The sequence below is a fragment of the Marmota monax genome, unplaced genomic scaffold (genome assembly GCF_021218885.2).
Source record: "Marmota monax isolate L192 unplaced genomic scaffold, Marmota_monax_Labrador192_F-V1.1 WCK01_AAM20220418_F8-fsc00007, whole genome shotgun sequence".
In the NCBI taxonomy this organism is placed as follows: Eukaryota; Metazoa; Chordata; class Mammalia; order Rodentia; family Sciuridae; genus Marmota; species Marmota monax.
The window spans coordinates 157,241-184,543 of record NW_026692781.1 but is presented as its reverse complement, the minus strand read 5'-3'; the positions used below and the strand labels follow the sequence as shown (position 1 = coordinate 184,543).

The window sequence follows — 27,303 nt, the reverse complement described above, 5'->3', positions numbered from 1 at the left end:
AACATTACTTTTAACTGTTCAGATATTTCTACAAAACAAACTCTCTCATATCAGCAATTTGACTCCCTAGATCAAATTCAGTCAGAAAAGGTCATATGAAAGTGTGATAATTTCTTTCTCTTCACTGAATTTTTTTAAAATAATGGACTTTTTCTCTAGCATGAACATGATGAAGAGTTATTTTCTTAGTATCATTATGAAAGCACAGAATGAAACATATGTGATTTGTTTCAATTTATGGAATCATGACACCAAATTTGTTCTGATTTTTGCCATTAGAAACCATCCTGAGTCCCTCTAACATGAACTCCAATAGATTTTCAGTTTTCTTAATTGTTTCAAGATCATCTTGTGCATTTTTATTACTATTATTATTACCAATATATATTATATAAAGTAATGGGTTTTACTCTGACATTTCCATATACATGTATCATATTTTGATCATGTCTACCCTCCATTCTACTTTCTCTTGCTCTTTCCCCACCCCCCAGTATCCTTCCCCCTTCCCAATAATTCCTTTTCCACTTCAATTCATCACCTTCCCACTTTTTACCCTTTGGATAAATACTAAGGAATTGTCTATTTGGATTTTTTTTTTTTTGGTGGTGGGGGCGGGGGAGGGAACTAGGGATTGAAGCCAGGGGTGCTTAACTATTGAGCCACATCCCCTGTCTATTTATTTTTATTTTGAGACAGGGTCTCACAAAGTTGCTAGGGCCTTGCTTAGTTACTGAGGCTGGCCTTGAACTTTTGATGCTCCTACTTCAGCCTCCCAAACTGCTGGGATTACCGGTATGCACCACTATGCCCAGCTCTAGTAGGATTTTGTGATAAATCCATTTTTAGTTTTTTGAAGAATCTGTAAACCGTTTTCCATACAAGCTATACTAATTTACATTTTCATCAACAGTTTATACAGGTTCATATTTTTTCCACATTTCAACTAGCATTTGTTATTTTATTTTTTGTTTTTGTTTTTATTTGTTTATTTATATGATAAGAGCCATTCTGAATATGTTGACAGGAATCTCCATGTAGGTTTTTGTGATTTATTAAGGCTAAAGATATTATTTTTACATATATTTATTGTGTTTTACTTGTATTCTTTTGAGAAATGTCTGTTCAGATCATTGGTCCAATTACTGATTGGAATATTTGTTCTTTCTGAAGATTAATCCTCTGTCAGATGAATAGCTGGCAAAGATTTTCTCCCATTTCTATAGATTATCTCTTCAATCTCTTGGTGTGGTTTCCTTTACTGTGCAGCAGAGTTTTGATTTATGGTAATCCTATTTGTCAATTGTTGCTTTTGTTTCTTGAGATATCAGAGTACTATTCAGGAAATCATTGCCTGTTCCAGTATTTTGAAGTGTTTCCTGTATGTTTTCTTCCAGTAGTTTCAAAGTTTCATGTCTTACATTAAGATTTTGATCCATTTTGAGTTGATTTTTCTTCAGAGTGAGAGAAATCTAGTTTCAATCATTTGCATGTGGATATCCAGGTGTCTTAGTACCATTTGTTGAAAAGGCTTTTCTCCAGTGTATGATTTTTGGCACTTATATTGAGATCAGCTGACTGTAGATACATGGGTTTATTTCTGGATCCTCAATTCCTATCTATATCTATCTATCTATCTATCTATCTATCTATATTGTAATTGTACTGATAATTGTATTATATGTAAATGGGGAGATATATCTTATATATGTTCTCTTTTTAAAATATTTACTTTTTTAGTTGTAGTTGGACACAATACCTTTATTTTAATGTGGTAGTGAGGATTGAACCCAGGGCCTCACATGTGCTAGGCGAGTGCTCTGCCACTAAACCATAACTCTAGCCCCTTTCTATTCTTTTTTGTTGTATCCGTATATATCTGTTTTTATGCCTATACCAGGTTTTTAAAACTAAAATAGCTCTGTCGTATACTTTATTTATTTATTTGTTTAGTCATTTATTTATTTATTTTTTCATTACAATTCTTAATTCACCTTTATACCACAATTTATCATATCTCTGATTGTATATAAGGTATGTTGACACCAAATTCACATCTTCGTACATGTATTTTGTATAATGATGAGGGCCTCTATAGTATATTTTTATTTTTATTTTTTTTTTAATTTTTTATTGTTGGCTGTTCAAAACATTACATAGTTCTTGATATATCATATTTCACAATTTGATTCAAGTGGGTTATGAGCTCCCATTTTTACCCCATATGCAGATTGCAGAATCACATCAGTTACACATCCATTGATTTACATATTGCCATACTAGTGTCTGTTGTATTCTGCTGCCTTTCCTATCCTCTACTATCCCCCCTCCCCTCCCCTCCCCTCCCATCTTCTCTCTCTGCTCCCTCTACTGACTTTCGTTTGTCCCCCTTATATTATTTTTCCCCTTCCCCTCACTTCCTCTTGTATGTACTTTTGTATAACTCTGAGGGTCTCTTTCCATTTCCATGCATTTTCCCTTCTCTCTCCCTTTCCCTCCCACCTCTCATCCCTGTTTAATGTTAATCTTCTTCTCATGCTCTTCGACCCTACTCTGTTCTTAGTTACTTTCCTTATATCAAAGAAGACATTTGGCATTTGTTTTTTAGGGATTGGCTAGCTTCACTTAGCATAATCTGCTCTAATGCCATCCATTTCCCTGTAAATTCTATGATTTTGTCATTTTTTAATGCAGAGTAATACTCCATTGTGTATAAATGCCACATTTTTTTATCCATTCATCCATTGAAGGGCATCTAGGTTGGTTCCACAGTCTTGCTATTGTGAATTGTGCTGCTATGAACATCGATGTAGCAGTGTCCCTGTAGCATGCTCTTTTTAGGTCTTTAGGGAATAGACCACAAAGGGGAATAGCTGGGTCAAATGGTGGCTCCATTCCCAGCTTTCCAAGAAATCTCCATACTGCTTTCCAAATTGGCTGCACCAATTTGCAGTCCCACCAGCAATGTACAAGTGTACCCTTTTCCCCACATCCTCGCCAGCACTTGTTGTTGTTTGACTTCATAATGGCTGCCAATCTAACTGGAGTGAGATGGTATCTTGGGGTGGTTTTGATTTGCATTTCTCTGACTGCTAGAGATGGTGAGCATTTTTTCATGTACTTGTTGATTGATTGTATGTCCTCCTCTGAGAAGTGTCTGTTCAGGTCCTTGGCCCATTTGTTGATTGGGTTGTTTGTTCTCTTATTGTCTAATTTTTTGAGTTCTTTGTATACTCTGGATATTAGGGCTCTATCTGAAGTGTGAGGAGTAAAGATTTGTTCCCAGGATGTAGGCTCTCTATTTACCTCTCTTATTGTATCTTTTGCTGAGAAAAAACTTTTTAGTTTGAGTAAGTCCCATTTGTTGATTCTAGTTATTAACTTTTGTGCTATGGGTGTCCTATTAAGGAATTTGGAGCCCGACCCCACAGTATGTAGATCGTAGCCAACTTTTTCTTCTATCAGACGGCGTGTCTCTGATTTGATATCAAGCTCCTTGATCCATTTTGAATTCACTTTTGTGCATGGCGAGAGAAAGGGATTCAGTTTCATTTTGTTGCATATGGATTTCCAGTTTTCCCAGCACCATTTGTTGAAGATGCTATCCTTCCTCCATTGCATGCTTTTAGCCCCTTTATCAAATATAAGATAGTTGTAGTTTTGTGGATTGGTTTCTGTGTCCTCTATTCTGTACCATTGGTCCACCCGCCTGTTTTGGTACCAGTACCATGCTGTTTTTGTTACTATTGCTCTGTAGTATAGTTTGAAGTCTGGTATCGCTATACCGCCTGATTCACACTTCCTGCTTAGCATTGTTTTTGCTATTCTGGGTCTTTTGTTTTTCCATATGAATTTCATGATTGCTTTCTCTATTTCTACAAGAAATGCCGTTCGGATTTTGATTGGCATTGCATTAAACCTATAGAGAACTTTTGGTAATATCGCCATTTTGATGATGTTAGTTCTGCCTATCCATGAACAGGGTATGTTTTTCCATCTTCTAAGATCTTCTTCTATTTCTCTCTTTAGGGTTCTGTAGTTTTCATTGTATAAGTCTTTCACCTCTTTTGTTAGGTTGATTCCCAAGTATTTTATTTTTTTTTTTTTGAGGATATTGTGAATGGAGTGGTTGTCCTCATTTCCATTTCAGAGGATTTGTCACTGATATACAGGAATGCCTTTGATTTATGCATGTTGATTTTATATCCTGCCACTTTGCTGAATTCATTTATTAGCTCTAATAGTTTCTTTGTAGACCCTTTTGGGTCTGCTAGGTATAGAATCATGTCATCTGCAAATAGTGATAATTTAAGTTCTTCTTTTCCTATTTTGATGCCTTTAATTTCTTTCGTCTGTCTAATTGCTCTGGCCAGTGTTTCGAGAACGATGTTGAACAGAAGTGGTGAGAGAGGGCATCCCTGTCTTGTTCCAGAATTTAGAGGGAATGCCTTCAATTTTTCTCCATTCAGAATGATGCTAGCCTGAGGCTTAGCATAGATTGCTTTTACAATATTGAGGAATGTTCCTGTTATCCCTAGTTTTTCAAGAGTTTTGAACATAAAGGGATGCTGTACTTTGTCGAATGATTTTTCCGCATCTATCGAGATGATCATATGATTCTTATTTTTAAGTCTATTGATGTGGTGAATAACATTTATTGATTTCCGTATATTGAACCAGCCTTGCATCCCAGGGATGAATCCTACTTGATCATGGTGCACAATTTTTTTGATAAGTTTTTGTATCCCAGTGGCCAGAATTTTATTGAGGATTTTTGCATCTAGGTTCATTAGAGATATTGGTCTGTAGTTTTCTTTCTTTGAAGTGTCTTTGTCTGGTTTAGGTATCAGGGTGATGTTGGCCTCGTAGAATGAATTTGGAAGTTCTCCCTCTTTTTCTATTTCCCGAAGTAGCTTGAAAAGTATTGGTATTAGTTCCTCTTTAAAGGTTTTGTAAAACTCTGCTGTATACCCATCCGGTCCTGGGCTTTTCTTAGTTGGTAGTCTTTTGATGGTTTCTTCTATTTCCTCAATTGATATTGGTCTGTTTAGGTTGTCTATATCCTCCTGACTCAATCTGGGCAGATCATATGACTTAAGAAATTTATCTATGCCTTCACTATCTTCTAATTTATTGGAGTATAAGGATTCAAAATAATTTTTGATTATCTTCTGTATTTCTGAAGTGTCTGTTGTGATATTGCCTCTTTCATCCCGTATGTTAGTAATTTGAGTTCTCTCTCTTCTTCTCTTCGCTAGCATGGCTAAGGGTCTGTCGATTTTGTTTATTTTTTCAAAGAACCAACTTTTAGTTTTGTCAATTTTTTCAATTGTTTCTTTTGTTTCGATTTCATTAATTTCAGCTCTGATTTTAATTATTTCTTGCCTTCTACTTCTTTTGCTGTTGTTTTGCTCTTCTTTTTCTAGGATTTTGAGATGAAGTATGAGATCATTTATTTGTTGGTTTTTTCTTTTTTTAAGGAATGAACTCCAAGCAATGAATTTTCCTCTTAGAACTGCTTTCAATGTGTCCCATAGATTCCGATATGTTGTGTCTGTGTTTTCATTAATCTCTAAGAATTTTTTAATTTCTTCCTTGATGTCTTCTATAACCCATTGATCATTCAGTAACCTATTGTTCATTCTCCAAGTGATGTATTCTTTTCCCTTCCTTCTTTTATCATTGATTTTCAGTTCCATTCCATTATGATCAGATAGGATGCATGGTATTATCTCTACTCCTTTATATTGTCTAAGAGTTTCCCTGTGACATAATATATGATCTATTTTTGAGAAGGATCCATGTGCTGCTGAGAAAAAAGTGTAACTGCTTGATGTTGGGTGGTATATTCTATATATGTCAATTAAGTCTAGGTTATTAATTGTGTTATTGAGTTCTATAGTTTCCTTATTCAACTTTTGTTTGGAAGGTCTGTCCAGTGGTGATAGAGGTGTGTTGAAGTCTCCCATGATTATTGTATGGTGGTCTATTAGACTCTTGAACTTGAGAAGAGTTTGTTTGATGAACATAGCTGCACCATTGTTTGGGGCATATATATTTATGATTGTTATGTCTTGTTGGTGTATGGTTCCCTTGAGCAGTATGTAGTGTCCGTCTTTATCCCTTTTGATTAACTTTGGCTTGAAATCTATTTTATTTGATATGAGTATGGATACTCCTGCTTGTTTCCGAAGTCCATATGAGTGATATGATTTTTCCCAACCTTTCACCTTCAGCCTATGTATGTCTTTTCCTATCAAATGCGTCTCCTGTAGGCAGCATATTGTTGGGTCTTGTTTTGTGATCCATTCTACTAGCCTGTGTCTCTTGATTGGTGAGTTTAAGCCATTAACATTTAGGGTTATTATTGAGATATGGGTTGTTCTTCCAGCCATATTTGTTTATTTATGTTACTAAACATGGTTTGTTTTCCTCTTTGATTATTTTCCCCCCTTTAGTGTCCTACCTCCCACTGTTGGTTTTCATTGTTATTTTCCATTTCCTCTTCCTGTAATGTTTTGCCAAGGATGTTTAGAAGAGATGGTTTTCTAGCTGCAAATTCTTTTAACTTTTGTTTATCGTGGAAGGTTTTAATTTCATCTTCCATCCTGAAGCTTAATTTCGCTGGAAACACAATTCTTGGTTGGAACCCATTTTCTTTCAGTGTTTGAAATATGTTATTCCAGGATCTTCTAGCTTTCAGAGTCTGTGTTGAAAGATCAGCTGTTATCCTGATTGGCTTACCCCTAAATGTGATCTGCTTCCTTTCTCTTGTAGCTTTTAAAATTCTCTCCTTATTCTGTATGTTGGGCATCTTCATTATAATGTGTCTAGGTGTGGGTCTCTTATGATTTTGCACATTCGGCGCCCTGTAGGCTTCTAGGATTTGGGGTTCTGTCTCATTCTTCAAGTCTGGGAAGTTTTCTCGTATTATTTCATTGAATAGATTGCTCATTCCTTTGGTTTGAAACTCTGTCCCTTCCTGTATCCCAATGACTCTTAAATTTGGTCTCTTGATGTTATCCCATATTTCTTGGATGTTCTGCTCATGGTTTCTTAACAGTCTTGCTGAGCTGTCTATGTTCTTTTCAAGTTGAAATACTTTATCTTCATTGTCTGATGTTCTGTCTTCTAAGTGTTCTACTCTGCTGGTAGTATTCTCAATTGAGTTTTTAAGTTGGCTTATTGCTTCCTGCATTTCTAGGATTTCTGTTTGTTTTTTATAACCTCTATTTCCCTGTATAGTTGATCTTTTGCTTCTTGGATTTGTTTATGTAATTCATTGTTGAAGTGATCTTTCATTGTCTGATTTTGCTGTCTGATGTCTTCCTTGAGACTCCAGATCATCTGAAGCATGTATATCCTGAATTCTTTATCTGACATTCCATCTGCTGCAGCTATTACCTCTTCTAACGTTGAGTTGACCTGCAATGCTTGTGGTCCTTTCTTTCCTTGTCTCTTCATACTGTTCACGTTCCTTTCTACTTGGTGAAACTGTTGTGCTATTGAATTTTCCCCCTATATATTTATATTAGTCTTGTATAGTTGCAAAGTCGCCCTCGCAGGCGCGGGCGGCGGCTCTGTCCCTCTGCGGGCCGCTAGGCTTGTTCTGTCGGTGGTCACAGTTCTGTCTACTTTGCAGGCACAGGCAGCGGCACTGCCCCTCTTCAGGCCTCTGGGGCTGTACTGCCAGTGGGTCGCAGGTGCGCCTACCCTGCAGGCGCGGGGGGGGGGGGCGGCTCTACCCTTCCTCAGGCCACTGGGCCTGTTCTGTCTCTCGGTTGCAGGTCTGGCCTGTTCTGATGGTGGTCACAGTTCCGTCTACCTTGCAGGCGCTGGGGGGAGGGGGCAGCTCTGCCTCTCAGCAGGCCGCTGCTCCTCTTCTGCCGGTGGGTCGCAGGCCCCCCTACCTTGCAGGAGTGATTGGAAGCTCTGTCCCGTCGCGGGCCACTGGGCCTTTTCTGTCCGTGGTCACAGTTCCACCTACCTGGCAGGCGCGGGGGGTGGGGGGCGGCTCTTCCCCTCAGCAGGCCGCTGGGCCTGCTCTGTGCGTGGTCACAGTTCCCTCTACCTTGCCGGTGCAGGGGGAGGGGGCGGCTCAGCCTCTCAGCAGGCCGCTGCTCCTCTTCTGCCGGTGGGTCGCAGGCCCGCCTACCTTGCAGGAGTGATTGGAAGCTCTGTCCCACCGCAGGCCACTGGGCCTTTTCTGTCGGTGGTCACCTGGCAGGCGCGGGGGGTGGGGGGCGGCTCTTCCCCTCAGCAGGCCGCTGGGCCTGCTCTGTGCGTGGTCACAGTTCCCTCTACCTTGCCGGTGCAGGGGGAGGGGGCGGCTCTGCCTCTCAGCAGGTCGCTGCTCCTCTTCTGCTGGTGGGTCGCAGGCCCACCTACCTTGCAGGAGTGATTGGAAGCTCTGTCCCGCCGCGGGCCACTGGGCCTTTTCTGTCCGTGGTCACAGTTCCACCTACCTGGCAGGCGCGGGGGGTGGGGGGCGGCTCTGCCCCTCAGCAGGCCGCTGGGCCTGCTCTGTGCGTGGTCACAGTTCCCTCTACTTTGCCGGCGCAGCGTATATTTTTAAATAAAGGATTACAATGCCTACATCCTTGGTCCTTTTGCTCAGAATGATTTCGACTACTTGTGGTCTTTGTTCATTCCAGATGAATTTTAGGATTTTTTTTTTCTATTTCTGTGAAAAACTCTGAAGGATGTCATTGGTATTTTGATTGTGATTGCATTGAATTTGTAGATCACTTTCAGTACTATGGCTGTCTTAACAATATCAATTTTTCCAATCCATGAACATGGAAGATCTTTACATCTTCTATTCTCTAATCTCTTTCTTCACTATTTTCCAATTTTCACAGTAGCAATCTTTCACCTCCTTGTATAAGAAACACTGATTTCTTTCTCAGTCCATTCATTACTGATATATAGAAAAGCTATTGATTTTTGTATATTTATATTGTATCCCTACTACTTTGCTGAATTTATTTATCAGTTTGAGTCCTTTGGTGGAATCTTTAGGGTTTTCTCAGAATAGAATTGTATTATCTGCAAATAGGGATAATTCAACATCCTCCTCTCTTATTTATATCACTTTATATATTTTTCTTACCTAATTGCTCTGGCTAAAATTTCAAGCAATGTACTGAATGAAAGGGTTGAGAATAGATACTCTATTTCCTGATTTTAGAGGAAATGCTTTCAGTTTTTCCCCATTCAGAATGATGATGGACATGGGTTTATCATATATAGTTTTTATTATAATAAGGTATCTTCTTTCTATATCTAATTATTCAGAACTTTATCATGAAGGACTGTTGAGTTTTACCAAGGACTTTTTCTGCATCTATTGAGATGATCATGTGATATTTATTCTTGATTCTATTTATGTGCTGTATTACATTTATTGATTCATATATGTTGAGCCATCATTGCATCCTGGAAATGAAACCAACTTGATCATGATATATACTCTTTTTAATGTGCTGTTGAATTCCATTGGAAAGTATTTTATTGAGGATATATATCATCTATGTTCATCAGGGACATTGGTCTATAGTGTTTTTGTTGTTGTTGTTGTTGTGTTCTCATCAAGTTTTGGAAACAGGGTGATACATTGTAGAATGAGTTTGAAAGGGTTTCTTTCCCTTTTAATTCATGGAATAGTTTGAGGAGCATTGGTGGGTAGTTATTTAAAAATCTGGTAAAAATTCATCGATGAATCTGTCTGGTTCTTTTACTGTTTTGTTGGGAAACTCTTTATTACTGTTTCAATCTCATTGCTTATTATTGATCTACTTAGATTTTTTAATGTCCTATTGGTTTGATTGTGGTGGGTCATCTGGGCCCAGAAATTTGTTCATTTCTTCTAGATTTTCCAGTGTATTGGTGTGTAGTTTTACTCAATATTCCTAATGCTCCTATGAATTTTAGTGCTATGTGTCATATTATCCTTTTTTCATCTATTTATTTGTTTGGGTTTTCTTTCTTTCTTTCTTTTGGTTTAGCTAAGTTTTTGTCAGTTTTGTTTATCTTTTCAAAGAACCAACTTTTAGTTTCATTGATCGTTTCTATTGTTTTAGTCTCTATTTCATTTATTTATATATTTATTCATTATATTTATTCATTTATTTCCTGTTCTGATATTTATGATTTATTTCCTGCTACTGATTTTGGATTTGGTTTGCTCCTGTTTTTCTAATGCCCTGAGAAATATCATTAAATTATTTGTGGTTGCTGTGGTGATTTTTTTAATGTATGTACTCATAGTTATAAAATTACATCTTAGTACTGCTTTCATTGTACTCCTGAAATGTTGGTAATTATGCAATCCTGGCTGAGTCATAAAGAATTGAGTGTATGTCTTAGTTGTGATTATTGATCCTGAGTATATCTTAGTTTAAGTTTCCTATGTTGTGAAACAGGAATATTTGGTTCTTTGAGAATTTGATAAAAGTAGTCCTGAGTGATTCATTTCAGATTATAATGACAACTTTTATTACTACTTAAGTTTTTGTTTTTATTTATTTTTAAAGTTTTTGGTACTGGGGATTGAACCTAGGAGTGCTTTACCACTGAGTTACCTTCCCAGTTACTCCCTCTTTTTTTTTTTTTTTTTTTTTTTTTTTTAATTTTTGAGATGATTTTGCTTAGTTGCTGAAAGTGGCCTTAAACTTGTGATCCTTTTATCTCAGCCTCCTGAATTGCTGGGATTCTAGGCATATACCTCCATGCCTAGCATATTAGATAAGGTTTTAGAGGGAAAGTAAGAAAAGAAAAACTTGGAAGTGAACATTCAACTCTCTGTACCAAAGTAAGATGACTTTCTTCTTTTTTAGAGTCCTGCCAAATATCACAAAACCTGGACATTATGAAGGAAAAAGAAAATAAAGGATTTTTTAGTTTTTTTCAACGTAGTAAGAAAAAGAGGGAGCAAGTAAGTATTTTCTTATGCAATATCTTAGAAGAGTCTTCAAATCTTGTATAAAATAAGTGGTTTTTATCTTGAAATTGCATATAGACATTGTCTTTTTCTTATTAGACTGCAAGTGCTCCTGCAACCCCTCTAGTAAATAAGCACCGCCCAACTTTTACAAGGTCCAATACTATTTCCAAACCATATGTTTCAAACACCCTGCCGTCGGATGCACCCAAGAAGAGGCGTGCTCCATTGCCTCCAATGCCAGCATCTCAGAGTGCCCCTCAGGACCTTACAAATATCCAGGCGAGGCCAGCTTCTTGTGTGGTGAAATCCACAAGTGTGGAGGAGACTGATAAGGTGAGTAGGTTTTTTTTCTTTTACAGGATGAGACAAGGTTACCTAACTTGTCTTTTTTCACACAGACCCCCAAGAAAGTTAGTGACAGTTATTAATATGTAATAACATGAATAAATACTTAACTAAAATTGGTACTGGGAAAAGATTATATGTAGTTTGATGCAATGAAGAATAAGTTGCTATTTTAAGGAGCTTTTTTTCCAAGCAAATAGCTGGTCTATAAACATTAAGTATTAATGCATATATTACAGATGAAAATGCTTATTTTCAAATGAAAATGTTTTTAAACAACAGTCTTTGTGCTAATTCATGGGCTTCTAATTTGTATATCTTCTTGATCTAATTTTGAGATTCTGCAGAGGAAATACTGGTGTCTACCTAAAATCAATACTCTGTTTTTTAAAATGAGCCTTTTAATAGAACATATTGTGATTACCTTTATGTGTTCTTATGTTCAAAGCATTGTTCTGTGTGTACCTTTTCCTTTAAGCTTTATTTTTATTATTATTCCTTTTTATTGTCTTATTTTTACTCCCCTATTATTATTGGTTCCCTTTAATCCTAAATTTGGGAATCTATTAGCAAACAACATTTTATGACTAAGCAATCTGTACATTCTTGCTTTATTCATGTGGAAGGTAGGCGAATTTTCAAGTAAATGTGATTGAACATAAGATGATGTATTATGTTGCTTGTAATCACACAATGATTTAAATGACTTTGAGAGCAATTTTTATTTTGAAGTATTCAAGACAACAGGTGGTCTTCTCATATCTGGTTGAAGGATTTTATTTTCTTCTCAGAAGTTTAGTAAATTCTAGCCTCAAGAAATGAACTCTTCCCATGCACCTAATATGCATTTGGGTACTTTCTTAATTTAAAAAAACCCAGCAACTTGATTATATTTTTTTGTAAACTATCATGTGTGTCTTTAGAACATAGCAATTTGAATAGAAACACATCTTTAAAGAAATGCTTAATGAAGTTGTTACTTAGAAAATCAACTCTCTTATTTCTATTAAGACTTGTCTAATTTAATGTTTGTGGTATAAAATCTCATAAATCAGGATTTTTTTTTCCTATGATGGAGTCATTTTTCTGACAAAGTTTTCCAGAGTTACAGCTTGGTAGTTGAGTGAAGCTTTGCAGAAGAGGTGATCGTTGAGTTCAGTCTTAAAATGAGTGTGGGAGTCCATCAGTCAGGTGGAGGACCCTGTCCAGAGATTTGGATTCTGAATACAATGGCTTGCCTGGGTGTGTGCAAGGAACAGATTGAACCAGCAAGGAAATCTAGAACCAAGTCAGGGTCAAAGACTTCATTTTGTGCTTGTAGCTGCTTTGCATTTTTTCATAGCAAAAAAGCATTTTGAGGATTTTTTTATACTTGTATTTACCCTAAAATTACATCCTAAGTGTGTAAATTATCATACTCTCAAGTAGTTACCAAAGCATCTTTTTTCTGTATATAGAAATCATCATAGCCCCTGCTTATAAATCTTTCTTCTGGATGTCCTCATTCAATCCATTCCAGTGAACTTCTTTTGTACTTGGATCCCCAGGAGGTCTAGGTTGTCTCTTAAAATTCTGGACTGTGCTACCAGTGACCTCACTGAAAGTTATTTCTTTGATTCTCAACCTCTGCTCTATGACCACTTGGTGCCCTGTGTTAAGTAATCTTTTTTTAGTATGTTGCCTTTGGCAAACTACACATCTTTATATAATTTTCTAATTATTTTTTCTTTTGATCTGGACATCTGGATAGTTCTTTGATGTATTGTTCAGCAGAACCCAGAATTATTTGTTTTTCCCTAGAGAAGCTGAAGAAACATTTTTTATTTATTCATTACAAAAGTGTATGTATGCAAACACATGACTCTTGGTTGCCTAGGCATCTTAGTGCCTTTTCCTTACATTCCTGGCCATATTTGATGTGAATAGCCACCCTTTGGTCCTGATTTTTCTATCTTCTGCTGCATCTCACTGTGTACCTCAGTACCTTGCACAGATCCAGGAGGAGTCAGATTTTTTTTTTTTGTTGTTGTTGTTGTTTTTAATAGGGATTGAACCAATGATGCTTTATCACTGAGCAACATCAAAAGCCCTTTTATTTTTAATTTTGAGACAGCGTCTCACTGAGTTGTTGAGGCTGGCTTTGGGCTTGCAATCTTCCTGCCTGAGTCCCTGGGATTACAGGTGTATACCATGGTACCCTGCTAGGAACCAACTTCTTATACTTTAATCCCATTCTGTTTTTATTTTCCTTGCTGTCACTCTTTCACCCATTGTCTGAATTGGAGATACCTGAATTCATGGTTCACTATGTTCACTCTACTTTTTAGGAGGCAGCACATCTGTTCTTTTGTTAAATCCATGGGCTGATAATTTTCACTATGTGATTTTAATAGTGTCCCCCTATGTCCAGGTCCTAAATAAATGAAGTCATATTTAAAACTAGTGTTTTGTAAATGTACTTATGGGTGTAGAGATGAGAGTATCTTGATTTTAAGTTAGACCCAAATCCACTGGTGAGTATGCCAATGATGAGTCCAGAGAGAAGGCACGTAAGGTGAAGATGAGGCAGAGGTGGTGTCATGCTACTGCATGCAGCTAAGGAGCACCAGCAGCCAGCAGAAGCCACGGGATCATTGCCTTTCCAACACCTTGCTTTTGGATTTCTGGCCTTCCAAACCATGAAAGAACAACTTTGGGTTGATCTAAGCTACTCAGTCATGGTAATTTGTTATAGCAGTTCTAGGAAACCAATCTATCAGTAACTCCAATTGTAACTCCAATCCTGGTATTCTTCTGGTTGTACCTTGAACTCACTGTTACTTAGTGATTCATTATACCTGTAAACCAGCATATTTAAAACCAAAATCATTTTTTCCCTCCTAGACTGAAAAGCTAAAGATCATCTTTGACTTTTTTCCTTATTCTTTCACATCTACTTAGAAACCAATTCCTCACATAGTCACCCTTCATAATGTCTTCCATTTCCTTTGCTGAAGTCATTCCTAAGAAAATCTAGGCAGACTAAGGTGAGAAATAGCATTGAACTTGTCCTCAGGATGCTCTAAATGAAGCAAGCTGCCACATTTCTATTTGTTAATTATCACTTCCCAGTTCAGAAACCTCAGTTTGCTGTGATTGATTTTCTGGGTCTCAAGTTTCTTTACAGACTGATCATAACTTTTTAAACTCTTAATCCTCGTCATTTCCAGGATGCTTTTAACTCTGACCACAAGATTTGACTTATTGTCTCTCATGTGAAATCCTGCTTCCTTTCCTTTCATAATTGAATGGCCCTATTGCACTTACGAAAGTGTATGTATGCACACACATGAATTCTTGATTGCCTAAGCATCTCAGTGCCTTTTCCTTACATTCATTCCTACTAACTCATTCAGTGGATCCTTTTTTTTTTTTTAACTTAAGAATTTTTTTTTTTCAGATTTTAGCATAGAATACTTTTTGCTTTCTCTGAACATGTCTCCCTTGTGCCTTTTTATATTTTATGTATATGTTTAGGTAGTATATTCATATATTACATAATGCTAAAGATAAAAAGGGGAATACAGTGAAAATCATCCTTTTCTGCTATGTCCTCAACTAAATTCTTCTGCCCAAGGGCAACCAATATCGACGGTTCGAGTATCTTTCAAGAGATAATGTATGCACATTCAAGTCAATACTCATACTACCTATTGTTCTTTTCCCGTGGTCATGTGCTACTTACACCATGTTATTCCTCACTTTTGGTACTTAATGATTCATTTTGGATATCCTTATTAGAACATAAAGGGCTTCCCTTGTTTAAAGATTGAATAATATTACATTGATGGATATAACAGGATTTAATTATCCTGTCCTCTAAAGATAAATATTAGGGTTAAATTGTTATTGTTTAACAATTTAAAGCTCTGTTAAATTTTCCTTTTGTCCTCTTCCAACTATAGGGCAGGAATTGTATTCTCCAGCAAAATCCTATAACACTGTAGGTATTCAAGAGAATTGGTGATATAGTACAGAGAACTGACAAACATTAATAAGTAGAGCTTCCACATACCCAAGTATATTATATACAATGAGAATTTGTCATATCACAAAATTTTAGTATTTCATTTTTGTATTTGGTGAATTTTCTGAAACACTTAGATAACATAGGTTGCTTATATTTAGTTTTATAGTAACTGGACCACATGGCTTTTAGCAATGTTTTCTTAAGCTTTTACAGAAAATCCAGAATTTTGACAACCTTATATTTAAAAATCAAGGATGAACAGCTAAAACATTATATTATATATTACACTGTGCATATAAATATAATTAACCATTGGATTGACATTACTTATATACAGACATTCAGAAAATTCAGCAAAGCATATCAATTACTTAGTTTACTGATTACTTGCTGAGGCTGATCTTGAGCTTACAATCCTCCTGCCTCAGCCTCCTGAGTTACTGGGATTACAGATGCCACCACTCCTGGCTGAACTTTGAATTTTAACAAGTCACTATTTTATGTGTTTGAAAGTATAGGCTTGTTGGGGAAAATGTAACTGGAAGAAAAAAATATTTGTACAAATCTGTTCTTAAGTATGCAAAGAATTTTAGATACACTTATATCCTATGATTTTCATTGTGATGCAAAATAAACCACAAGGGTGCACTGTTTAACAGAAGTACAGTGTTGTAATCTTTTCCATTTTTTTTTTCTTCCAAACTATACTAAAGCAGAAAGAAAATATTGGAAATATTTACGTTATATTAGAAATACAAATGCTTACTTTGTATGATGAGTAAAGTGACAAAAAATGGAGTAAGATAAGTATCAGTAATGTCTGACAGTGATTTATAATTAGCAGTTTTATCCATTTTGAGCTTTGAGTTCATTTTAGTGTTCTTTTAAAGTCACTAATACTATGTTTGCCACAGTCAAGGCTTACCAATAAGTTAGTTCATCTGTATCTTGAAAAAAATTGTCAAACACATCTCTTTTATATGCCCGTATTTAATAATTTGCCTAATTCCTCTAAGACATTTCTCAATATTGGCAAATTAAGATATTTGGATTGTGTTTTTGGAACTTATACTGAAATTATTCACATTACAGGCTGTTGATTTTCTGAGCTGATTTTGACAACTGATTGTGCAGTTTCCAAAGAGGACTCATAAAAGATTAAAATTAGTAAGATAGTCGAAATTTTTCTTGGAATAGTTCTGTACCTAAAATTTTACCCATTTAAGAATGTATTTTACAGAATACATATTTCACTGTCAATTTTATGTCCTTAAATTTTTCTGTACTTTTTCTCTCATTATTTCAGGCCTCATGTCATTTTCCCTATAAAGGTAGATATATTCCTATCTACAAAAATGTTCATTTGAAAAGAAAAACTTTCCAATTAGAAATTTTCTGGCAGTTTTTAATGGAACTTTTGGAGCATTTTGTAGTTCTAATGATTCAAAATGTCATTTCTGTGACAAAATATAAAATATTTGACTCATTCTGTTATTTATGCAAACCATATCCCATGCATTAGTATAGAAAATGTATACAGTTATATATAGTAAGACAGACATGTGTGAAACAGGAAGTCAAAAATGCAGTGACTTGACTTAAATTGAAAGTGACTTATAATTCTGGAACTAAGTTCAGAAATCTAGTTTCTGCACTATATGTGCAGAAACTAGATTTATTACATTAGAAGAAGAGGTAAAAGAGTTGAATTTGTGGATAATCTTGACTCAGAATTCATAGAACCTTTTGGAGAATTTTTCATTTGACATATTTGGTGTGTCTTTGCTGCTTAGAGCTATGTGTATACAACAGCCACCAGCTTTTCCACTGACCACTAACATGGTATGCCATTTTCTTGGGATACTGAGTTGTGGCTGAAAACACAGTCGGAATAATCTCTAGTGGATATTTCATTTTGTCTCCTTTTGCATTCTGCCACAAACACTCAAAAAATTGAGCAATTGAGACTTTTTGCCATCTAGTATTATGCAAGTGAAATTTAATACCTAGAGTATTCATTTTTAATAAGTGACTTAATTTTTTAAACTATGTGCTGTCTTCATCTTTTACTCACTTTTATATCAATGGCTTACAAGCAGATGATGTATCTGCTTGTATGAGTAGGTATATATTTGTTTTCATTTTACTTAATTGATTTTAATCCTACTTCTTTTCAGCAGAGTAATTAAGGCTGTACTCTTCTATATGTAAAGTTTGTATTTGTAATCTTTAAGAAATATACCATTTTTTTTTAATCCAGATCATCGGGTAACATTTTATTTTCCCCTCCACTCTCCTCTTATCATATAGAAAGTGGACCACACACATCATTCTACAACTGCTTAGGAACAGTGGTTACCATGGCGTTTGTAGTTTGATACATGGAATACAGCTGTCTGTACTTCCAAAAATATGACTCGTTTCAGTAGAGAAATGCACTGGCACAATATATTTAATCTTTCCCAGATATAAAGCATATTTTGTCAATGTGGTTTTCATAAGGTTCATTTCAAGGGTCACAGTAACAAAAGCTATGGTGAATGCTTATATATTGACTATTAATATTCCATATCAAGTTTAAAGAATATTACCCAGTTAATCTCCACAATAACCCTCTGTATCACTACTTTTTAGTTTTCTGCCCATTTTAGTTCTGACCGAAAAGTAAAAAAAAAAAAAACTATGCTCATTATAAAGTTAAATTTTAAATAAAAATATTATTCAAAGAACAACGGGTTCTGGGATTAATGTGGAATTCTTTTCCTTATCTATTAATATGCAAAACAGTTGTATCTCTCTAAAATTGCACAAGATATTCATAAAACCATATTGAAAATCATCAGTGTTAGGAGGCTTTCTGGACCAGTCTTTGTGGTTCAAAGTTTGCTTAGCCTGTCTGCCATGGTGTATTTTGTACCTCGTGGAGAGATTCACCTTTCAGTGGTAATCGGTTTGTGTTAACAGAAGCCAGGGCAGAGAGAAGCGGGCGTCTTTCCTAAAATGATGGTGATAAGCTTATAGAGGTGGGGCACTGTCTGGAATGAAGCCAGCTATACATCTTTGGTGCATTTTTTGGAATCAACTGAATTGGCCCCAGTTTGTTTACCTGTAGGTGTTTCATATCTGCTAAGATGATAACAGAGGACTAGAGTTACCACCATTCCCTATCTTTAAGCTTGATCATGGGCTCTGCGCTCTTCTGGTTCATCCTGTCTTTTCCCCACAAGATATACTATTGAGAGAGGCCCTCATCTTTAGGCTTTAACAAAATCTTATAAGCAAAGGATTCTCAATAACAAGAATTGGTTGTATGCTATCTCAGAAAATTGCAGGGCGTATGAAATGAAAATGCATGTTGCCTCAAGAGAAGTGTAAAAACGTTTTCAGGTCATAAAAACCAAGTTGTAAAATTTGTATTTTTTTTTCTTCTTTGCATAGAAAAGGGCTGGAAAAAGAAGTATATTGTGGCAGAACAGGAATTGACGTGGTTTGGAGAATGGTTACATTCTATTCTTGGGCCTATGATTTTTTTTTTGTCCTTGTCATTTTTTTTTCCCATCATCATCATCTTCATTGAACTTCTCTGTGGCTTGGTTTTCTCCTCTGTAGAATAAGGTTTTGTCACTATGTTCATCAAAGTGTCTTCCAGCTCTAGTATTGTAAAATTATTTTAATCCTTTTGTTGTCTTTTAAAATTGGACGAAAGGGCTTTGTTATGGGAAGTTTTGATCAGTGGTAATGGGATGGTGACGCCTACTTCAACTCTGTGAGGATTTATGAAACCTAAACTACAGAAGCAACTTAAGACATTGAATAATGGACATCTTTCTCCCTGGACTCCTGAAGGAGCACATGGGTATCACTAAAAAGTGCTCAAAGACTTAGTTTCCTGAAGATGTGTTCAAGTTACTGAAGTTGCTAAGATATTCAAGTTCATTAACTTGCTAAAATATTTCATACTATCTCATAGTATTTACTAGGAATATATAAGCTGGAGAAGAATAATGTTGATCTGTCCCTTAAAAAAAATATATATATATATATATATAATTATAATTTTACAGGATTTCTTAGGTTCTATTTACTCTGCTCCTCCCCACATGTGAAAATAATATTGTAAACAGATAATAAAAAACTCCTAATAGATATATTAAATAACATTATTAAAATTAGGCTACTGTTTATATCCCTTAATTCAATTTTTTTTTTGTGTTCTTTAACTCTTATCTAGAATGCATTGATTCCAGTGACCCACATCTTATGATTCACCTAATGATTAATAAGTGACCTAGTAACTAGTGCAAAGCTAGTCCTCAGCTAGTCATCAGTCTTTTGAACACTATTTAATTCTGTTTTCAGCTTTTATTTAGTTTCATTTGAACCAGTGAATTTTGATTTGGATGAGAATTATGGGACACTAACTATCTGGCCTGGTTTTCAACCTGACGTTGCCCTTTTTGCTAGAGGATTCTGTTTTTCCTTGTAGTGTTTCCCTTTTCACAGAGCACAAAGTTTGGTGATGTGTGTTTCTATTACAGGTACAGTGGTCACTAATGGCAGACAGACTTATCAGTAGCTTTAACTAAAGTAAATAATTGAATATCTCTAATGATTAACCATAGCAGTTTCTCCTGGTAAATAGAAACCCGTTTTCTCATATTGTAAACCCTTTAGACTTAAAATAATTAATCTCAACCACTGTTAAAATTATATATATATATATATATATATATATATATATATATATATATATATATATATATAAAATTTGACCAAAGGAAATGTATGCTGGTTGTAAAAGGTAAACATTTATAAGCAATTCTTTATTTAATTCTTCATGTAAACTTCGCCTGTTAGATTGTTCAAATTTATATACTCTAATGCATATTCACATACTCATCACCAGCATTTAACAAACTTGTGTTAAATATTTAACTTTTATTAAAGTCCTTCATGGTATGATGAAATAACTTGAAGTGATTAAAGGTGGCGAATTTTAGAACAGTGAATTTGGCTTACTCAGCGGACTAAGCACAGGTTCCTGAACATTGAGCACTGTTGGGTTTTAAGGTTGATCATAACTGAGATTGTTTCCTGTAAGACTTCCACTGCCACTGTCACCAAAGAGAAAGACAGTCTTAAGTACCTCCTTTTTTTTTATATTCATACTTTTCACTTTAACCTTAATAATTATCATGTTTTTATTTTGTTTACGGAATACATTCACATGCTTTAAAACAGAGATGTCATGTAATAACAGCTGATATATATGGAACATGTACTGTATACTAGGCACCATTTTATATATGCTGTGGCTCATTTAAGGATCACAGCACCTTTTAACATAAATATGGTTACTTTTTATAGATGAGGAGACTGAAGGTCACAGAGACAGTAAATGGCAAGTTTCCTGGTTCTGCCCCTAGTGTTGACCCCATAGCCCATTTTGGGGATCATCATTATGGTGGGCTATCTTCCAACATGAAAAACTTCTATGAACCTCCCTCTGGTTTAAACAGATTCACATTCAGCACACCAGGTGATTGAATTCTGATCAGTGCAAAAGTAGGGTTACTTGGAGACTATTGGGAGCACATCCTGAAGGACACAGGAGAATAAATTCTAAATGGAAACTTGTGTATTACTTAAATAACTGTGGTAATTTAGGAAGTTTACTTTCTAGCTGTAAGTATTCCTGTTACAACCACTGTTAAAATATATATATATATATATATATGTGTGTGTGTGTGTGTGTGTGTGTGTGTGTGTGTGTGTGTGTGTTTGGAGCCTTTCCAATCTTTTGTATTAGGATATATATACAGTATACATATCTGAGTACACACCAGCCTTCTTGGCTACAGTCTAACCAAGAAATACTTAAGTGTTCTAATGTAAATACTCCATCTTTTCCAGCAGATTTTCACCCAAGAGAAGGATATGTTTAGTAGATACAGAACATCTTTTCCTCAAAGACCAAGTACTTCTCCAGGTCGTCTTAGTAGTGATATTTTAGTCAACCCCAAAAAACTTCAAATTTGACTTTTAGTAACTTTTTTTGGCTGTTATCTTAACTGACTGAAGCTCTTTTCTGAGAGTCTCTTTTTATAAAAACAACTAACCTCTTCTGTATCCCATAGGACGACTGAAAATATAAAGCTATTTCTTAAATTCTATTACTGGTATCACATCTCAAAATTTACATTTCTATTATTAATCTTGTATTGATTATCTAAACTCACAATTCTTATTAATTCAGAACTCCTGCTTTTGGATCATCTTATACCAATTGTTACATTTATATTTTGTCTCTTTATTTAGCAAGTTTTCACTATTAATCATAGGATGGAATCTAGTTATGACAGGCACAAGTTCTACCTCGTATCAATTAGTAAGAATGATGTCTCTCCTAATGTCCTTGTTCTGAGAGTCTGTGGTTCAAACTGCAACTCTAGAAATGTACATCCATTTATACCAGTGTTTTGTAGAATGATTTTACTATATATGCTTCCCAGGGTATCCAGGGCTTTGCATTCCCTCAGTTGTCTTCATAAATGCTATTTATTTATTTTGACAAGTTTTAAATTCCTTGTTAAGAGAAACATACATATTCTGTACAAAAATGCTAGCTTATTTTAGGATCTCCAGACTGATAAATATATGAATATGTGGGTATTCTGTCTTTGAGTTATGGATAGGTTCACATGAATTTGTGAGTATAAAAATTCCTCTCTTTTTAAAATTTCTATGCTGTCTGCTTTACTGTATTATGAAAGTCTTTAGCTCTTACACACTATTGTCTGTGAAGTTCATATCATGACTGCTTTTAGCATGTAATAGGTGAGATCTATAAGTGACAGTGATTGAGAATATGGCCTAAGATGGAAGTATTTTTATTATATACTTCATGAAAGCAATCAGTCAAAACATGAGAAACATGAAACTAAGGAGGAAAATCAAAGATGTCGTTACTTGGTTGTGCTCTTACCGCATTATTACTAATAAACCAGGTCTGCAGTGAGAGTGATGCTTGAATAAGGCTATACTGAAGTCAGTTTCTCAAGAAATAACAACTTTTGATTTTTAGACAAATATTTTTAAATGTTCTTTTAGCATTTAACCATCTCCTTGAGTTTCTCTGAATTTGCTAATATTATGAGAGATCAAGTAAAAGTTTCAGACCACAAAGGCATTATAATCTACTCAAATCAATATTTACTGCTAATTCCTCACTATGTTTCTTTATCAGCTGTTTATTACTGAGGATCCTTCTCTTGAATTATTTAGGAGGTCTGTTGGGGATCCATCCCATGACCTCCTGGGGTGGGGGGAATGATCACTATAGTTAATCAGAATTGACTTTAGTGACTCAGAATCAAAATCTGAATTTGAGTGGCAGATTTTCTTTTCTTGCTAGATTATTGGAGGTCTGAGTTCTGAAGAAGGAACAGCACAATATGATGGCAAGGGCTAGCTGTAACTATATACCAACTAATATGGTAGAAGTTTAATATTTTGTGGGATGGTGAGATCACCAGCCACCTTGTCTCTCCTTCCTTAAGAGGAATGATGAATGAGGGGTTTGTATAGTATAGCATCTGCCATGTGGGCTTGTGTTTCTATCCCTGTAGTGATCCATCGCTGTCTTCAGTATCTCACACAGTTGGCAGTGATGATGGCTTTTAAATCATTTTTTTTTTCTTTTGGGGAAGATTTTTTTCCCCCTCTGGCAGAAGTATTAGAAAGTTATGAAATAGCAAATTTGTCAATTTTTTCTGGATGTGTAGCAAAGCACAAAGACAGAAAACTTCTTATGTATTGGATTATTTTGCTTGGATGTACTTACATGGTCCTGTAAGATTGGAATGACCCAAATGTACACAAACATCTAGTCCAAGTTTATCAAGACTTCTTACCCATGAAGAAGAGAATATAGAATTCATTTTCCACTCACTTAAATATTTATTGAGAAACTTCTGTGTGCCAAACAATTGTTCTAGAATTATAGCAATGAGCAAAATAGGAAAACAAGTTCCTGCTCTTACAGCCAATTCCAGTGGAAGCAGATAATAAACCAGTAAATAAGCCAAAAGCTGTTAAAGGCTGATAGTAAAAAATAAAGCTTGGAAATGGGATAGAAACTTTTGGAGTCAGGGAGGAAGGCATTGGAAGGTGACATGTGAGAAATAACCAGAAGGAAATGAGGGAGGAAGACATTAAGCTATCAGAAGGAAGAACATTCTAGGTACAGGAACAGCCAGGGTAGCCACCCCAGGAACACTCCAGGCACACATGAGAGGCAGCATAAAGGCCAGTGTGACTGGAGTGAGCTGTTCTGTCCTTACAGATGGTCAGAGACATCTAGGAACCAGGTCATCAATTAAAAGGACTTAGATTTTCTGTGCCAATTGGGAAAATACTAGAAGGTTTTGAACAAAACATCCTAAAATGACTTACACACTTTAACAGGATCCTTTTTTTCTGCTATGTTGAGAAAAGACAGTAGGCATGCAGCATAGAAATAGAGCCCTGTTAGAGTGTTGTCAATGATTCAGACTCTGGTAGAAGTCAAGCTGATGCTGGGTGTCTTTTAAGTGAGGAGCCAACAGGATAGACTTGTTATGGATGATGAGAGAGGAGATGACAGCAAACAGAAGGATGACTTGCTTTTTGCTGAGATAAAGACCATGAGAAGTATAGAGATTGGGGTAGAAGGAAGAGAAGGAATGACTGCCAAGATTTCAGTTTTAGACGTGCTAAGTTGAAGTGGCCTTGATGTGGAGACCAAAACAGGTCATCGGATGGAGTAGACATGAGTTTACAACCATCAACATGTATATAAAACTTAAAGGTAACAAATCATCAAGAGAGAGTCTAAGTATAGATATTAACAAGAATATGGCCAGAGTTCTGGTGACACCAATGTTGGTCAGAAGATGAAAAGTAATAAACCAAGAAAGCAGAGCAGCCAGAGTATGGATCTGTTGAGAGTGAGGAATGTGGTGTTCTGGGTAAGAAAAAGCACTACAGAAGGAAGGTCATGTGTGTTTATTGCTGCTAACAGGTCCAAAAAAAAAAAAAAAAATGAGTTCTGAGAAATGACCACTGATTTATTTGTGGTCAAGGTCATTGGTGATTTTGATAGGAAAAGTGTTAATGGGTCAAGGGTTGGTAAAAGTTTAATTGGAAAACTCAAATAGGAAAAGAGAAATTGCAGAAATAAACTATGAACAACTCTAAGTTTCGTTATAAGTGAAAGAGCAAAGATGGCGTGGCAGTTGGCCAGGAGGCATCAATCTGCCTGAGGAGGCAGGATAGTCCTAGGGTCTGCAGACATTCACCTTCCAGGAAGGTGAGCAGTAGCCATTTGTAGTCTGTGACCTCAAGGACCTTATCTTGGGTAAATATAAATTCTTGAAACATTTTCCACTGATACACTGGTGCTAATAAGAGATAGATTAACCAAGCCAGCTATTAGTGTACCAGTACTTTTCCCCTTTTTAACCCTTACTTTACATTCAATAATTTCTCTGATTCTTCTGTAAAAGTTAGTTTTTAACTGTATTTCTCAAAATTTCTTCTACATTTCAATTTATTTTCATATTTGTCCCCTGTCCTAGTCTAAGTTAGTTGAAGAGGGCCATATTTTATTTTTCCTTACATTTTACCTTACTTCACAGATTTTCTTTTGTTCCATAACTATTTTTTGAATAAATTACTATTGTGCTTCATTTTGGTAGATGATGGATTTGTTATAAAGATCTGTGTCTTCATAAGGTTTGCAGTTAATTTCTAAATATAAGATTGTGTTTGGTGGTTTTGTTTTTTACAGAGTCCCTGTGAAGCAGGCATGGTGAGAACAGACTCACTGCAGCTCAGTAGCTCCTCCATCGGGACTTCATCTTTGAGGAGAACAAAGCGAAAAGCACCTTCCCCACCCTCCAAAGCAGCCCAGCGTTCCAGTGATGGAAATGGCCAAGTGACTGGTAATGTTACTTTTCCCATTAACACTATCATTTGTATTATGTTCTGCTTAATACAAACAGAAATGATATGTTTGTCTTTTTATTAAATAATGACATTTAGGATTTATAAATAGTCCCTGATTATTCTCACTTGACTGCTTTCTATGAATCTGCAACACAAAATAAAATGACAAAATTATATGGCTTCGTTATCCTAAAATGAGCAGATTGTAATTTGTAAACTTATTTAGAAAACATTGCCACTCCAGGATTGACTTATATAGTAAGAGGAATGAATCTAAGTGGAATTTTGTCATTTCACAGTTGGGTAGTGAAATGACTTTTAGCAAGGTCAGAGCTCAATTCTTTCTGGATTGTATAAAAAAAAAAAAAAGTTACAGTGAAGCTGTAAAGGCGTTTTATGTATGAGGCTTGTTTATAAGTTGTGTTGTTCCTTTCAGCCCTGCAGTTAGTAGATGGGATTCCTCCAGACAGTGCTTTGGAAACAAGCTCCCCTGAGGGGCCATCCAGCCCAGGTATGACACCTTGACTCCATTCTGTGTCAGTACTGAAAAAGAATTTCCATGACAATTGAGGAATGGATTTAATTAGAATGCTCTATATGAAAGAGATCAGATTCTTTGACCTCATTTCCCAAATTTATTTCTTTGTGAAATGAATTCTCCTTCCCTTACTCCCCCCAGGAGTAGAGATTAGAGTCTGAAACTGGCACAAGATCAACATTTCAGTTCTAGAATTATACCTGGAGGACTTTCCCTGTTTGGTCTCTTGTTTTTTCTTATTGAATGTCAGGTCGACATTTGTTAACCTCCTTCCCAAGAGTACTGACACATGATAGTTAGAAACGTTTGGTATGTTTAGGGAAAAAAATTTACATTAAAATATAAGCATAGTTTCTTTAAGCAATGCTTCTAGGTATGAATTCAATGACCAGGTATCCTACTGTCGTGGTAAAAATTTGTTACCCTGAAAATAATTTCTATTATATAACTTGCATTAACAGTTCTCCTCAAATAAGTAAAATTCCAGTAAAAATAGAATGATTCAATCTAATACCATTTCCAATATTTTCAATAATAGCTACTTAGTGGCCCTTATAAAAAGATGTACAATAAAATTTCTCACCTTTAGCGTTTGTTAGACATAAGTGAATACAATAGATTGGAAATGTGATACAGAAATAGAATATTATATGCTAGTACCTTAGCATGGGGATAATTTGGTAAGTACAACAAATACTTATTATGACTACCTAATTTTTAGCGTTTGTTTTCACAAATTAGTCCAGGAGCACCTAAATTTTAATCTGAATCTTTAATCTTTATGATATAGGAATTTGGAAATTAATATATATAAGAATTCTTTACTCCTGTGTTTGTGATTTAAAATATTATATAACTAACAATGATTTTTTTTTCAGAATAATATCAATGATACCATCTTATTCTACAAAGGAAATGTAATGAATAACATTAGCATATGTATAGTTAAATTAGAAGATTTTGAAGTACTGGAAAAAGATGTGCATGCTATTCAAACTCTGCTCGGTATCTGTTTCTCTCCCTTTGTTCTCTTTTCATCCTCTTGTTTAATGCATGGATAATTGTGAGCTCAGAAATCTGATTTCTTCGAAAATGCTTTCTGGTCTCTGCTTGCCTTAACTTTGTTGTCTAAGTGCCATTTCTACAGAATCTGCTTCTTTGGCAGAAGCCTACCTGGGCCCTGGGCTCCTCAGTCATGAACAGAGCACGGTTCCCAAACTGACAGATGAAGCCTCTCTCTCTGAGGGCCCTGGAACGCCTGAGGCAGCCATAGCATCATTGACATGTAGGTGTCAGGCCTTTCCTGATTGTGGCTTTGTTTTATGCAGATTAAGACATCATCCATTATAGACTTGATTACTTGTGAAGCCTTTCTGTAAGAATGTTTCATAAAGAAATTGGAATTTCTTTTCACTTGAAATTTTATCCATGGTTAGAGTTTACAATAGTAAACTATATAAATGAATATGATGCAATGTA

At 35.6% G+C, this 27,303-nt stretch overlaps 1 protein-coding gene across 9 annotated transcripts in view; it reads left to right on the top strand.

Annotated features, from left to right (window-relative positions):
- Positions 1 to 27,303, top strand: part of Cobll1 (cordon-bleu WH2 repeat protein like 1) — a 166,059-nt gene that overhangs the window by 118,474 nt on the left and 20,282 nt on the right. For 7 of the 9 annotated variants that reach the window (XR_009226999.1, XR_009226998.1, XM_046447155.1 and 4 more), the window contains 5 exons: positions 10,839 to 10,936; positions 11,042 to 11,278; positions 25,129 to 25,282; positions 25,723 to 25,797; positions 26,990 to 27,109. Coding sequence is in view for 7 of the 9 variants with exons in the window: in XM_046447155.1 (XP_046303111.1) it covers positions 10,839 to 10,936; positions 11,042 to 11,278; positions 25,129 to 25,282; positions 25,723 to 25,797; positions 26,990 to 27,109 (684 nt within the window). In the remaining 2 variants the exon portion in view is untranslated. The remainder of the gene's footprint in view (positions 1 to 10,838; positions 10,937 to 11,041; positions 11,279 to 25,128; positions 25,283 to 25,722; positions 25,798 to 26,989; positions 27,110 to 27,303) is intronic. The other 2 variants (XM_046447159.1, XM_046447158.1) reach the window with 1 other exon arrangement.